At 43.4% G+C, this 14,633-nt stretch overlaps 1 protein-coding gene across 3 annotated transcripts in view; it reads right to left on the bottom strand.

Annotated features, from left to right (window-relative positions):
* PFKP (phosphofructokinase, platelet) overlaps positions 1 to 13,571 on the bottom strand; it is a 43,013-nt gene extending 29,442 nt beyond the window's left edge. For 2 of the 3 annotated variants that reach the window (XM_054171260.1, XM_054171259.1), the window contains exons 1-3: positions 13,474 to 13,571; positions 13,087 to 13,246; positions 3,715 to 3,788 (exon numbers count right to left, since the gene is read on the bottom strand). In XM_054171260.1, coding sequence (XP_054027235.1) covers positions 3,715 to 3,788; positions 13,087 to 13,171 — 159 coding nt within the window. In that variant the 5' untranslated portion in view covers positions 13,172 to 13,246; positions 13,474 to 13,571. The remainder of the gene's footprint in view (positions 1 to 3,714; positions 3,789 to 13,086; positions 13,247 to 13,473) is intronic. The other variant, XM_054171258.1, reaches the window with a different exon arrangement.
* Between the last annotated feature and the right edge of the window lie 1,062 nt (positions 13,572 to 14,633).

Here is a 14,633-nt window from a genome sequence, read left to right as displayed (position 1 = left end):
ACTTTAATGATGATTAGGAACCCATTAATTTACATTTTGAAGAAATCAATCTTTCTTAGATTCTGAATGTAGCAGCCTGGGCACTGAGCAAGAAGGGGGACATGGGGTGGGGGGGCAGGGAGTAAACTGTTAAAATTATACAGCAAACATTATGCTTGAAGGTCAACCCCATTTCATACTTATTCCTTCCTGTACCCAAAATCTGAGTACTCAAAGATGAGCAAGAGGAAATCTCTGTGGGACATACACTCACACAGCACACGTAGAACTCCTGCTGAAAGTGGCAGAGACAGCACAACTTGCTCCAATCTTACCTCTAAAAACAAAAGCCATCTTCCAGTCTGTTACATGTGAGACATTTGGGCTGAACAGTGAATTTTACTTACTGAGCTTTCTTAGCTACTGCCCGAGAAGGTAAAATACCAGCACCATGGAGTGCACAAACCACACAGAAAAGAGAGGAAGTTTTCCTCACGGAAATCCGTGACTGCCGTACCATTGCAATTCCAATGCTGGCCTCTTGAGAAAAAGACTCTCAAGCAAGATGAAGAATCTAAAATCCCATAGCTTAGTAGTAAGAGCACGCATCCACTGGGAACTATGTGCTTCAATCCTGGAAAAAGGGCAGGTTATTTGTATAAATATTTCAGACCTCAGTTTCCAAAATGAATTCCCATAAACAGGAGGCATCGCTTTTTCTTCTCATTTAATAAAAAAACTCCAAAACCAAACACAAAACCAGTTTTAATCACTCCTGGTTAGTGAAGGAATTTAGCTTCCTAGAGCAGCCTGGTACTTTGACATGTAGCTATGTCTCCTTGATTTTCACAGTATGAGTGAAGAAAGTCCATGAGTATTCAAGTTTTAATTGCAGTTGGTATAGACTTGAGTAATAATGCGACGCTAGTCAGTGAAGGGGACTGCAGACTGTTTGGATACTAAAATTAAATGCTAAAAAATGTTAAGATAGTAAAATATGACACTAGAGTAACTGTATAGATTAAGTGTGTTTCTACGAATTCATAGCCAAGTTTTCAAACTGTGCCAGCTCCAGTGATTTAAGATACAAGAGTTGAATTTTTACAGTTATAAAATAGAATTTCACATTAACTAAATAAATCAGGTATAATACACTATAGTTTTGATGTAAGTCATTCTTCAGGTTTTGTTTCCTCATTAGTTTCTTTTTTTCCCCCCACCTTTTTGTGAATCAAACTTTGTCCAAACAGCCCATGAAGGCCAGTATCTGTTTCTTTCTTTGAGCTTTGGTAAACCTAACTGAAAAAAGGCTAGAAAATTACCTGTACTTGGATCACTGCCAATTTTAATTTGCTCATCCCAAACCAAAGTGAAATAGAGTTAGGAAACAAAAGGAAAGTAAGAGTTATTGTTTTGCTTAGAATACGAAGCTAGTTGTGACTACAACTGTAGAAGACAGATGGGTTTACAGTGTAAAAAAGGTTCTTATGATGGAAGAAGTTACAGGAGAAAACCATTATGGTTGGCACTCCAGGTTTTTCTTCATTTTTTCAGAGCAGCTTCAACAGAAGTACCACTTCACCTTGAAAATGTCTATCTAGTTAAAAGGCCTACTCAAAATGCAGGCTAAAAATATACTATTCTCATTGCTTAACACACTGAAGTCTGCATTTGATAAACTGCAACACAGAAGGACCTTACTAAATATAGTCAGTAATTTCACATACTTAAAAATACATACCATGCTAAGGCTTATAATAGGAATCATTACTAGTAAGTCTTACTTAAGATTTTTACCTTCCACTACACTTGTCACCTACATCTGTTTCCTGTTTCAAAGTGCCGCAATGCTTGCAACAGTACATGCGTTGTGAAAGAAAACTGACTTCATGTTTTTATTAATGGAGACAGAGAAGAAAAAAGCTTAACATTCAGTAATAGCTGAAACATACAACAATGGACTAACCTAAAAGCAAAGCTTGCAGAGATACTACCCATCCATTTTCTTCCAGACCACGTGGCTACAATGAAAATAGGATGACAATATAAAATGGAAACTGTAAACTCCACTGACCTGATTTTCGCAATCGCTTTTCATTCAGAAGTATCTGCCACTTCACACTGTTGCCACTCCAGCAATTAACAGAGGAGTATTTTAACTTAATTAGTGCAATTTTGCTAAATTCAGAACAACAGATATCTCCAAATTTCTCTGGAAATTGATCATTGAACGGACTTTGTGATACAAGCTAGTTTTTAAAAGGTGACAAAGTTAGTATACTAACTTCTTAAGTTAAACATACTTTAAAAAAAAAAACAAGATTTCCAAGATCTGGCCTTTAAAGACAGCCAAAAAACCCTCCTTACTGCCACAAAAGTATCTGACCCATTTCAGCAAGCCTCAAAACAGCTGAACACTGAAGGAAGTCTAGCGATGGGCCATGTAATTAGCACACACCAAGTATTCAGAGCTACTTGCTGTAGCACTGTAGTACAAAAGAATTTTGGAGCACAGCGCCCTGCTTATTTGCATTTCAATGTACTTCACATCTCTTTAGTAAATGAACTATAGGAATAAGCAGACAAAGAAAATGGATTAACAGCTACCTTGTAAAGTTAAATTAGGGATTTTGCACACACAGAACTAAACCCAAAGTACTTTCCTAGCACTTGTATGAATTCCAGTACTCCGTATTTTTATATTATGCATTAAAATGACATATTGCTATGAATATTGCCTACCAAGTTTTGCCCGGTATAAAACGTTTATTATCTTTTGTAATCACCTCAAATTTCTAAGTAGTTGTATAGGAAGGAATTCCAGTGTGAACAGAATGGCGTTTTGCTAAATGTATTTACTGTATTGCTTCAATCCTCAAATTCTACTGAAAATTTAAAGTGTCCTTCAGGCAGACATCTGAGGATAACTTAGACTTCCAGTAAGACACATATAGTATTATTTTGGCATTTACATTCAACTCATCTCATCACTTTTTCATCTCAAATAATGGTTACAGAAGTTAACAATCTTCATGCACATGCAGCCGTAAGCTTCAACCACAACATTTTGGTGTTTGGACACTCTGCTGACAGTGCAGGTGTTTTCATGGGGTCCTTGCTGTTTGTTGGTTGGAGTTTTTTCAACTACAACTGTCCACCTGTAAGCCACCAGCCCGACAATATTCTAGCTGGAAACTAAGTTGTGTAATCTGTGAGATGTGGGCAATGTCACATCCTTACCATATCCAGGAAACAATGGACTAGAAAACTCAAATGCTTAAGAATCAGTAGTTCAATCAGGCTTAGGAAGATACTTATAAAGTATATTTGGGGCCAAGCATCTAACAAGTACACAAATACACAGCTCACAGCTGGGTGACAAGCGTCTCTGGTTTTCTCAGTATTTTCAAGCTTCTGGTGTCACACGAATTCCATTAAAATACTTTTAAATGCAATATTTGTAGCACATACCTTGCAAAAAGTACTCTCTACAAAAATCAAAAATACAGCATCATAGAATGGTTTGGGTTGGAAGAGACCTAAAGAACATTTAGTTACAACCCCTCCACCATTGGCACTAGATCACATTGCTCAAACATGAAATGAATCACTGATACGATAAAAAGGACTGACACCTACAAGCATTATTTATACTATTCACTCTCCATGAGGTTTTCCACAAAACCTTAAGTATAATCAGAAGACAAACACAGAATGAATAAAACAAAAACTAACCTCATAAACAAAATAGACTTTGGCTTTTACATAGATTCCCATGCGTACTACTGCACGCACTGCAGCATTCATACCTGGAAAGAAAAAGCAAAATTACATTGTTAGAGCTTATCCAGGATTTTGTGTGTACTCTACATTTTCAGTCTGTTTAAAAAAAAGACAACATTAATTCATTCCTAAAGAAAGACAGTGATCAGCATCTATTAAAACAGAAATTTGCTTAATGACAGTGCAATCAGTCCATGAATATGAAGAGTGCAGAACTATTTGCTTTGTAACAATAATTATGCAGATGCCAGTATGTGTGTTAATCAGAGATTAAACTGCTGATGATGATCGTAAAACAGCATTGTAAAAGGAACAGCTGCCAAACCAGAAACAGAGTAAATTGGTTTGTCAAGAATTGGTTTTCCATCTGAAATGCAAAACATTCAGGCAGTTAAAATTTAGTTTCTTCAAAGACAAAATTCCATTGCAACAGTTGTTCTTCCTGAGCTTTGCAAAGTTACACAGTTCTGTACACATAATTTGGGGTGGGGGAGAGGGAGATGCACTGGCAGAGTTCCAAGAGATACAAGCAGCAGTAAATTAACACAAGATTCATAGGTTCATAGACTGGTTTAGGTTGGAAGGGATCTTAAATACCATCTAGTTCCAATGCCCCTGCCATGGACAGGGACACCTTCCACTAGACCAGGTTGTTAGAGGCCTCACCCAGCATGGCCTTGAACACCTCCAGGGAGGGGGCATCCACAACCACAGTGGGTAACCTGTTCCAGTATCTCACCACCCTCACTGTAAAGAATTTCTTACTAATACTCAGCCTAAGCCTGCCCTCCTCAAGGTTAAATCCATGCCCTTTCATCCTATCACTACATACCCTTGTAAAACTTCTCTTCCCAGCTTTCTCGCAGGCCCTTTCAGGTACTGGAACGCTGCTCTAACATCTCCCCAGGGCCTTCCCTTCTCCAATTTGAACAGCCCCAACTCTCTCAGTCTGTCCCCACACAGTGGGCTCTCCAGCCCTCCGATGATCTTCATGGCCTCCTCTGGACCCACTCCAGCAGTTTCATGTCCCTTTTATGCTGGAGTCACCAGAACTGGATGCAGTGTTCCAGGTGGGGTCTCAGCAGAGTAAAGGGGCAGAATTTCCTCCCTGTCCTACTGCTCTCCCTGCTCTGGATGCAGCCCAGCACAAAGCCGCCTTCAGAGCTGCCAGTAACCATTGCCAGCTCGCACTGAGTTTTTCATCAAATGACACCCCCAAGTCCTTCTCGCAACTGCTCTCAGGTGACTCCCCTCCCAGCCTATACTTGCGCTTGGAATTAAATACTACATGGACTCATTCAACAGGAAAGTGCCTAAATGCAGCTTTGCTTCCCAGGACAGCAAGTTCATGTTGGAATTCTCTGCTCACAAACATCTGACAAATTACACTAATGCAAATTCTTCCATTTAAATCCAATGGTCTTAACCTTCTGAGCAACAGCTTCAGTTCCAATGATGCTCCCACAAGGGTCAAATGAATTAATGTCATAACTCATCTCTTCCCATATTGGGTTGCCTTACCCATTATTCAGGAAGTTTCCAAAAGTTGTGAACTAATTACTTCCATACTACTTAAAATAGTGACAAGAGGACAGAAGCAGTAGCTAGGCTACAATGAAATAGCCTCAGCACATCAATTAAAAAGGGATGCCAGAAACATGGCAAGCCAAAATACTGGGCACTGAATCTCCAAATCTGTTATACTTAAAGAGCACAGTAGTAGGTCAGCATCTGATACTCGATGTAGATGTTAAGCATACACCTATCTGGAGATGTAAAAAATCAGCACCCACACCACCTGTGCACTGAATTAAGGAGGGGTAGACTTGAGCTTAATGATTCTATGATAAACCCACAAGACAGTAAGCCTACAACTTCTACCACTATTGTAAAAAACACCGGGCTATAAAAGCTTCCCTGTCTGAATAAAAGACAGGACTGAGATTTTCACAAAGATTTGTTACTTAAGAGCATACCAGAAAGTTACCCAATCCAAAACAAAAAAAAAAAAATCAGGCTTGCCAAAATCAAGAGTTGTTTTGCTGGTCATATAGATGTCTCAGCCTTAAGATTAAAATAATGAGTAACTGTTTTCACATCAAGTCTCTATTAGGAAATACAAGCAAGAATTTTCTCAGCCAGAGTCAGCCTTACAGCAGAGCTGGAAAAAGTTCTCAAATGCCAAGCCAGCTAAAAGCACAGCTTTGGAAGATGAACTGGGTGATGCCAAAGAAAAGCAGCTGGACTGACAGTTAGCATGCTAAGCCTCAGATCAAAACAGATTTGCCACGCAGTCCCAAGTTCTCCAAAGTGAAACAGTTTTCATGCCAAGAAGGACACCCCCACCCCCCTCGCACACAATATCCCCTGGAAAATGGGGACACAGACAATTAACTTTCTAGAACTGACAGTTCCTCACAGCACTGCCATTTTCCAGAAACCGGAAAGACATAAGCACAAGCTGCTCCCTTCAAGTCTACAGCTTGCTCCTATTAAAACATAGTATGTTGTATGGGAGGTTGATTTATTTTTGTTGTTGATTGGTAGGGAGCTTTTTTGGTAGTTTGGGTGAAGTCTGTGGGATATTTCTGGAGGGGGAATTTTGTCATTGTTTGTGGGGGAGTGTTTCTTAGAGGTGAGACCAACTTTTTTATGTATTATCTACTTGGCTGCAGAACTTTAGTATAGAGGTCAAAAGATTCATTTTCTGAAGGGAAAAAGTTCATCCTCATTGTATGACTTCTGATTTAAGAAACTTCTGGTTTTGAGGTCCAACTTTGTCACCTCTCCCATTTGGCACCTCAAAAGAAGCACTAAGGTGGTTTCAGGTCCATTTCCTATATTCAATTATAACAACTCTAGTATTTAATTCAGCAGTAGTCTCTGTATTCCAAATATCCAATCAGAATAAAAAAAACCAAAACAGCATGTGTGCGTGTGTTGTGGTATTTGTCTATTTGTGGAGCCTTACAATAGTACTTGTGAATTCCCGTAACAACTATGACATGCAATTATATGCTTATTACTGAAGAAGATTTGCCATGTTAAACATGGATTTAGTCCTGAATAGTAAATACAGCCTTATAAAGATATAGGATTAGAATAGCAGCTTCAAAAGACAGACATGAGTTAAACCAGTGTTTTTCTTGTTATTTAAGAATTATTTAAAGTCTTTCTGAAAAACCACTTGCTTTTACATGAAAGCCTTCAACAGAAAAAAGATATTTATTTTCCTTTTTGGAATCAGCAAAGATTAAGTAATCCGCAACTACTTACATGGCTTTATATAATGTCTGAATTTAATTAAAGAGTCAATAATTTACTGTCCTCCTTGCTACTGTCTATTCATAGCAAGGTTATAAACAGTACTGCACAAATCTTTAAATTGTTTTAAAGGCGCACTCTTCCCCCAAAGTGTACTCCCCTCCTGTGCCTACATCCTGTTCTGCACCACAACAGCAGAGGAGTTTGACTAAAATTAAAACACTATTTTGTGTTTAAGCCAAGTTTTCTTCACTTTCGACAGCTAGACAGGCCTTTAAATAACTGTAATACTAACCATACAGAAGAAAAATAAGAACTATGCATCTTGGACAAGCATCAAGTGATACTTAAGTACCGCCAATTTTAAAGATAAACATTGGCTTTAATGCACATTTAATGACTTACACATATGCACTAAGTGCCACCCCGAGTAAAGACCTAGGCTTAAAAAGACTGAATAGCAAAACCACACAAACTAAGGAAAATGTCTGAACACTGCCAAACGTTATGACTTTACTAAAGTATGTAAATGGATCTACCAGTAATGAGGCAAGAGCCTATCACCCTCAAAAGGAAAGATAAGAAGCAGCAAACACACTTGAAGAAATTACTAAGAAGAGTTTGGCCCATTTACATAACAGATTTCATAGCACACAAGAGTGATTCTAGATTCCTGAAGAAAATACCATTTTTCTGAACATTAACTGTATTAGAACATCCCACTGCACAAACAAATACATAGAATAGAATACATAGAATAAACCAGGTTGGAAGAGACCTTCAAGATCATCGCATCCAACCCATCAACCAATCCAACACCACCCAAACATCTAACCCACGGCACCAAGCACCCCATCAAGTCTTCTCCTGAAAACCTCCAATGATAGTGACTCCACCACCTCCCCAGGCAGCCCATTCCAATGGGCAATCACTCTTTCTGTATAGAACTTTTTCCTAACATCTAGCCTGAACCTCCCCTGGCGCAGCCTGAGACTGTGTCCTCTTGTCCTGGTACTGGCCGCCTGGGAGAAGAGACCAACATCCGTCTGTCTACAACCTCCCTTCAGGTAGTTGTAGAGAGTAATAAGGTCACCCCTGAGTCTCCTCTTCTCCAGGCTAAGCAACCCTAGCTCCCTCAGCCTCTCCTCATAGGGCTTATGCTCCAAACCCCTCACCAACTTTGTTGCTCTTCTCTGGACTCGTTCCAGCAAGTCAACATCCTTCCTAAACTGAGGGGCCCAGAACTGGACACAGTACTCAAGGTGCGGCCTAACCAGTGCAGTGTACAGGGGCAGAATGACCTCCCTGCTTCTGCTGGCCACACTGTTCCTGATGCAGGCCAGGATGCCATTGGCCCTCTTAGCTGCCTGGGCACACTGCAGGCTCATGTTCAGCCTACCATCAACCAGCACCCCCAGGTCCCTCCCTGCCTGACTGCTCTCCAGCCACTCTGACCCCAGCTTGTAGCTCTGCATGGGGTTGTTGTGGCCAACGTGCAGAACCCGGCACTTGGATGTGTTAAATCTCATGCATCTCCATATGTAGCTCCTTCAAAATTTTAAACACTTCAGAACTTTTTAATCACAAATTCACTAATTACAGGTGCAGTTTGTCCAAAATACTAAGTGCACTAAAGTAGTTCATTAATGACTACATTGCTTAATTTTACAAACTGTATTTATATTATGGATACGGACACAGAACTGTATAGAAAATACACACATGTACACACATCTACTTGCTAGAAAAAGGGGGGGGGGGGCTAGAATTCATATATTTCTTGTGACTATCTTCAAATTGCAGAAGTGTTAAATAACTTGTAATTTAGAGGACATGAAAGGAATGTAGGTTTCTTTGCTTTGGAAGGGTTTTGTTTTGGTTGTATTGTTGGTAGGGTTTTTGTTTGGGGGTGTTGTTTATGTGTCTTTGGTTCTGGGGGGGGGGGGGGGGGTTGTAGGTTTTGTTGGTTGATTTGTCAGTGTCAAAATTTTTTCCATTTCGTGCTACCAGGATGAGATAAATACATCCATGCTACCACATTAAATACATCTTGTGATGTTCCTTGGAAGCCTGCAATGCTTCAAGAAGAGAATTATGTAGATCTTTGCTTCCAGTCATGGCTTGCGGTATTCAAAACCTCTGGAACCCAAGAGGCTAGAGGGCTTTTCTTAGCCATTTGGAAGTTCAGTATTTGCCAAAGGAGTTTTTGCATTTTTTTCAGTGGCAACATTTCTTCTTCCAACGTAAACTACTAGGACAAGAGCAGTACATCTGCACTAGAGTATCAAATATGCCTTGAAGCACTGTGAAGTGGGTAATGCGTCCAACAACATGATGGGCAGATCTCTACTTCAGCAGTCACGGTGTATGATACTCCAGACCATCACGATGTAATCCATAAATCCCTTACTTGTGCTGTCTTCCACAAAACTCAATCTTTAGCTTATCTCAAAAACAACACGGTCACATGCAGACACAATAATCTTGAGCTAGTAAATTGGGCAACAGCAAAGTAGTCACAAACACATCATCTTCCCCAACACTACACAACCACTTTCTGTCAGCAGCTTTCAGATGACATTGTTCCTGCTGCTGAGCCCTACCTATCACCATCCTAACATAAGCAGTCTGGCTGGAGGTTGCACAAACGCAAGTGACCTATGGCAGCCAAAACCGTCTGTGGCAGCCACCAACAACCAGCATCAAACACAGCCACTGTACTTTGTGACCTGAAGCAGACCATGAGCAGAGTCCCACAAAAGCAAAAACAGAAACAAGACTTAAAAGTTATGTTAGTCCACCTTTACGAACTGCAATGCAGAAACAGCCCAGAAACAGAACCAATACTTGAATTTTGAGTATCAGTTGTCAAAATTCTTTTCCCTCTCAAGGTACTTGTGATTAGAGTGGAAAGTACTTGATTTAGTTCAAAATTTAAAAGCTGGCTAGCTAAAGGGATGGACTACAAAGTTTGGTACTTTCAAACCTTAGTTGTACAAATTATACATCTTTGTTTTTGTTGTGAAACAAATCACTAATAAATGCTTTTAACTCCAGGAAACTAAATAATATATCTGTGTTTAAAATACAGTGTCTAAACCTTAAGTCTCAGTATGACATATACACATCCTTTGGTCCTTAATATTCTACAGATAGTAAAAAGGACAAACAAAAATGCTTTACAAGGAAATACCACAAATGTGGGGAAGTAATTTAAACCTTAACATGCCCTATAAATAAAAAGGCTTGATTTACCTAATGCCAGTTCTAAATTATTAAAAAGTGTAATAACAGCAAAGGAATTTACTCCTACTTCAAAATTATTTCAAGCCTATTTTGTTCTAGGCTAAGATTTACAGTCTGATCTAAATCAAGGCACTTATTGATACAAAGATTACAGTGTTCACTGCAGTGTCAATGGGTGTTCTTTCCACTCAATTGCTGGTAAGTTTCAGATATTCTTAAGATTTCTAGTGCCTAACAAATCCTAAAACAAAACAAAACAAACAAAAAAACCCCAAACCCAAACACATGAGACTGGGACTTTATGTACTAGTACTTTTTTTCACCCACTTCAGTGTTAGTTGCTTTGCCTCACCTACAGTTTTGCTTGAACTGGTATTTTCAAACAGCTCTGCTGTAATGGCAGCGTATTTCCTTCTGCTTATACTTCACTTCTCACAAGTTTGCCCTACAGAGGGCAAATGACCTTGAGAGGGCAAATGACTCATTCTGTCCCTTGTTTGACTCCTAACCTAGGAAGCAGACTTGAGGTTGCATATTTTACACATCTAAACCATTACCATGATAGTAAAGATTATGAGCCTCAACTGTATGGTGTGATTTGCTTGAAAAATCAAGTTCTAATTTTTTTCCTTTGTTCCACAGTGGGATAATGCTGCCTACAAAACAACTTGGAAGACATACAGTTTACTTCATTTGGTCTTTGGGACAACCTCACTTTTCAGACGGCAACTATCACAGGCTGTAACTTTTTGTCCCTCTACACAAATGTGCTGCTGTCGCAATATGCCAGAAAATAAAGCCTAGATGCTACCCATGAGTTCTGCAATTTCCTTAAACGCTTTAGTTTGCGTAGTGGCAAGTGCAGATTAATACTTTATAAGAGATGCATCTGCTGCTGCATTATATAATCTCCAGCCACACGGACTCAAGGCAGGGCTCAGCCTCCTGCCGAACATACTACTACAGCTTGATGCAATGCCCTGTCACACTTTAAGATTAAAATGGAGATTTGGTGACCAGAGCACTAAAACAAGTACTTCGATTCACAGTCCCTCCTAGAATCATTTAGAGGTAAAATTGATGACACCGAGTGCAAGCTGTATGTAAAACTCAAACAAGTGTAACCTGCACTAAGGGTGAGAAAAGCAGCTCAGCAAGGAGATCAATTTGCTTTATTGCTTGTTTTTTTTATGTGGAACTGCATTTTCCTCTCCCGATTGGCATCAAATTCCTTCCACCCCCGATTAGCGTGTCAGGTAAACCCGGGGGCTTCCCGTTATTACTGCGGGCAGCGGGAGGGAGGATGCTTCTCGCAGCCCAGATGACGCAAAGAGGCGGAATCTGCAGCGACTCGCCACGGATCACGTACACACCGGCGGCGGGGAGGCAGTGCGGAGACGGCGGTCCCCGCCAGCTCCCAGCTCTTGGGCGCGCTGAGAAAGCGAGGGGCGGAGAGGCGGCTGCCGGCACCCGCTGCCGCCCGGGGAAACCGGACCGAACAACCCAGCCGCGGGTGTGGGCTGAGCCCGCAGGGCCTCGAGTAAAAGGCTGGGGAAACTGCCCACTGAACTACGAGCCCACACAAAACGGAAAGCCGGGCTTTCCCCTCTCCCCCAAGTCTCCTCATACACCCGACTAAGCTTGCCGAGTCTTCTTTAAGTGAAAGTACTTCCGAGACACTCCCGGCAAAAGAAAGTAATTGTCATTTAAGGGAAGGAGCTAAAAGGCAATCGTCACAAAAGCAGAGACACAGTCCTCTGAAACAGCATTAAGCAAGGCACATTTGAAATAATTTTTATTTTCTTAAACTTTGTCGATATTTTGCCTGGTAGAGAAGGGGAAACGAAAGTGTAGGAAAACACAACTTCCTGACTAAGTATCTCTCCTCCTTTTCTGCCCCTTCCGTCTCAACGTCTATAGGTCTTTTGTTCACTCTGTCCTGCAGCTAGGACTACCTCTCCATTAAAGAGGTACATTTAAGGAGGTGAAACACACTTCCAACCTACTCCTACGAGGCTAGAGAGTAAAGTACCATCTGAGCGTTCGACATCATGAGTAGGAACATATGTGTTTCTGGTGCCAATCTGAAAAGCAGATGAGGCGAGGGCTGGCAGAGCCCCAACAGCGCAGCCAGCCTCCCACCCGCCGTGCAAGACAGCACGACCTCCTTCCCCCGCTCGACATCAGCCATGCACTCTCCCTCCTCACTCTCCTCTCCCCACCATCTCCCAAGGAACGAAGACATTTTGGTGGTGAAAGTTACTAGAAGCCTTTCTACCCTTTTCCTTGCCAAGGCAGGCTCGGAGGAACCGTGATTCTTAGGGAGGAGGAAGGATGAGGGCGTGTTCGCAGCTCAAGCGCCCAGGCCGCACAAAAATTGTATTATCTTTTTAAACGTTCTTAGTAAGGAGACGGCTCGAAGGCCAACACACAAAGGGGAAGCCAAGAACCGCGGCAATCCCGCCTGCCCCACTACCAGACGCCCCCCCCACACGCCTCCACTACCTCCACGTGCCCCTACCGGCGCGGCTTCCCGCCGCCACCCCTGAGGCAACCCATGCTTCCGACACCTCGCAGCGCAGCCACAGCCGGCGGCTCCCTCACAGCCTCCAGCATGGACGCCCTGCCTGCTTGGGAGGCCCTCAGCGCTCCGGCATCCCTCACACCATTCCCTGCGGGGCTCCCTACCTCACCTTCCGGCTGTCCCCATTCCCCATCGTATCTGCAGTTCCTCCATACACACTCCTTCAGCCTTCTGCCTCTTCTTCCCCCCTTCTCTCCCCGCCGCTCCGGATGAACGGCGTGAGCAGCTACCTTGGGCATCGCCGCCGCTGGTCAGCACTCCGATGGCCTTCCCGGTGCCTGAGAGGTTCTCGAAGAACTTCGGTTGGTGATCCATGGCGCTGCGCGGCAGCACCGGCCGCGGGGCTCTGCCCTGTTACTCGAGGTGCACACTCCGTTGGCTATTTGGCCTCTGCGGAAAAAGAACCCGTAAAGAAACGCCGTAGGTGTGTATTTACCAACAGGTATATTTCTACAGAAAAACGGGGGGAGGGAGCGACTGAACGAAAAATCCCAGGGAAGGAAGGCTAGGGGGAACAGCACAGGTAAGGGTGTGCGGAGCAGAGAACTACTCCTCACATCGCAGCCAGTCACGCAGCCAACCGCCTCTTCACCCGCTGCGCCCAACCGCCTCCTCACCCGCTGCGCCCGCGGCCGCTTCCTCTCCCCACCACCCCTGACAACTCTACGCAGGCTAGCACCGCCCTCCTACGCCCCTTCAGGGGCGCTGGCTGACGAGCAGGCCAGGCAGCCAATGAGGAGGAGCGTTGCCGTCGTGGGCGGGAGGTTACGTTCGGAAGGCGCCGGCAGGTGCTGGGGGAGGAGGGGGCGCGAGTGCCTGCGACGGCGGGGTGGGGGTGAGGGGCCAAGATGGCCGGCAGCTTGGCGGGCCGAGACGTAGCACCGGCTCTGTCACGGGAGCGGCTGAGGCCTCATTGTGCCTGTAGTGCTGCGGGAGCCTGCTGCCCAGGCATCCCCGTTCACGGGAGCTATCCGGAGCCTACAGCCTTGCTGAGGCGGCCGTCAGAGTGCCGTGATGTGAGGCTAAGCTCTACAGCGTGAGCGTGGGCGTGCTTTACGCCGGTCGTGAGCAGTCCTGAGTGAGCCCAGCTACAGGCCTGGCCGGTGGCTGCAGGTGCCCGAGTGCAGCGCCCATCCGTCTCCTCCAGAGGCTCGAGTGGGATGTCTGCCTCCAGCCTGTGAGGTGCTCATGGCTCATTCTTGCCAGGCGGCTTGGCCCTGCCCTCAGGCTCATCTCTTACTCAGAAGATTCGCATCAGTGAGCGAGGCGCACAGCGCCTGCTGTGAATGCGGAGTAAAGTGAAGAGTTACTTCTGCGTCGTGTGGCAGAGTTTGTGTTACGGGGCCTGGTCCCCGTCATACCAGGCAAGGAAATCCAAAGGTGTAGAGCTTTGTTCATTCACTTTTTTGCCTCACAACGTGTGTTGCTGCTCTGGCATCCCCAAACCGCAGCAGGTGTTAGGAAAAGGAAATTACTTCCTTTAAACATTTCGAGTGCAGAGACAAAGGTTGAGTCTAAGGGACTAGCAGTGGTAAAGCAGTTGTAAGAAATTACTGTAGGTAGCCATCCCAGTCTTTCTGCCTTCCCTTTTATTGCCCTATTGTGCACTGATGCGTCTTGAGGAGTGATTAGTACTGGAGGAGAGGCAGTCTCTTAAACTGGCTGTATCAGAATAGCCACATTGGTGTACAGCAGAATAATTCTGTAACTGTGTGTAGTCACAGAAACAATTTAAGACCCCAATTATGATAATTTAAGCAAATAAAGCTGTATTACC

This window comes from Dryobates pubescens, chromosome 21, assembly GCF_014839835.1.
Source record: "Dryobates pubescens isolate bDryPub1 chromosome 21, bDryPub1.pri, whole genome shotgun sequence".
In the NCBI taxonomy this organism is placed as follows: Eukaryota; Metazoa; Chordata; class Aves; order Piciformes; family Picidae; genus Dryobates; species Dryobates pubescens.
This window is presented reverse-complemented; position numbering and strand designations above follow the sequence as displayed.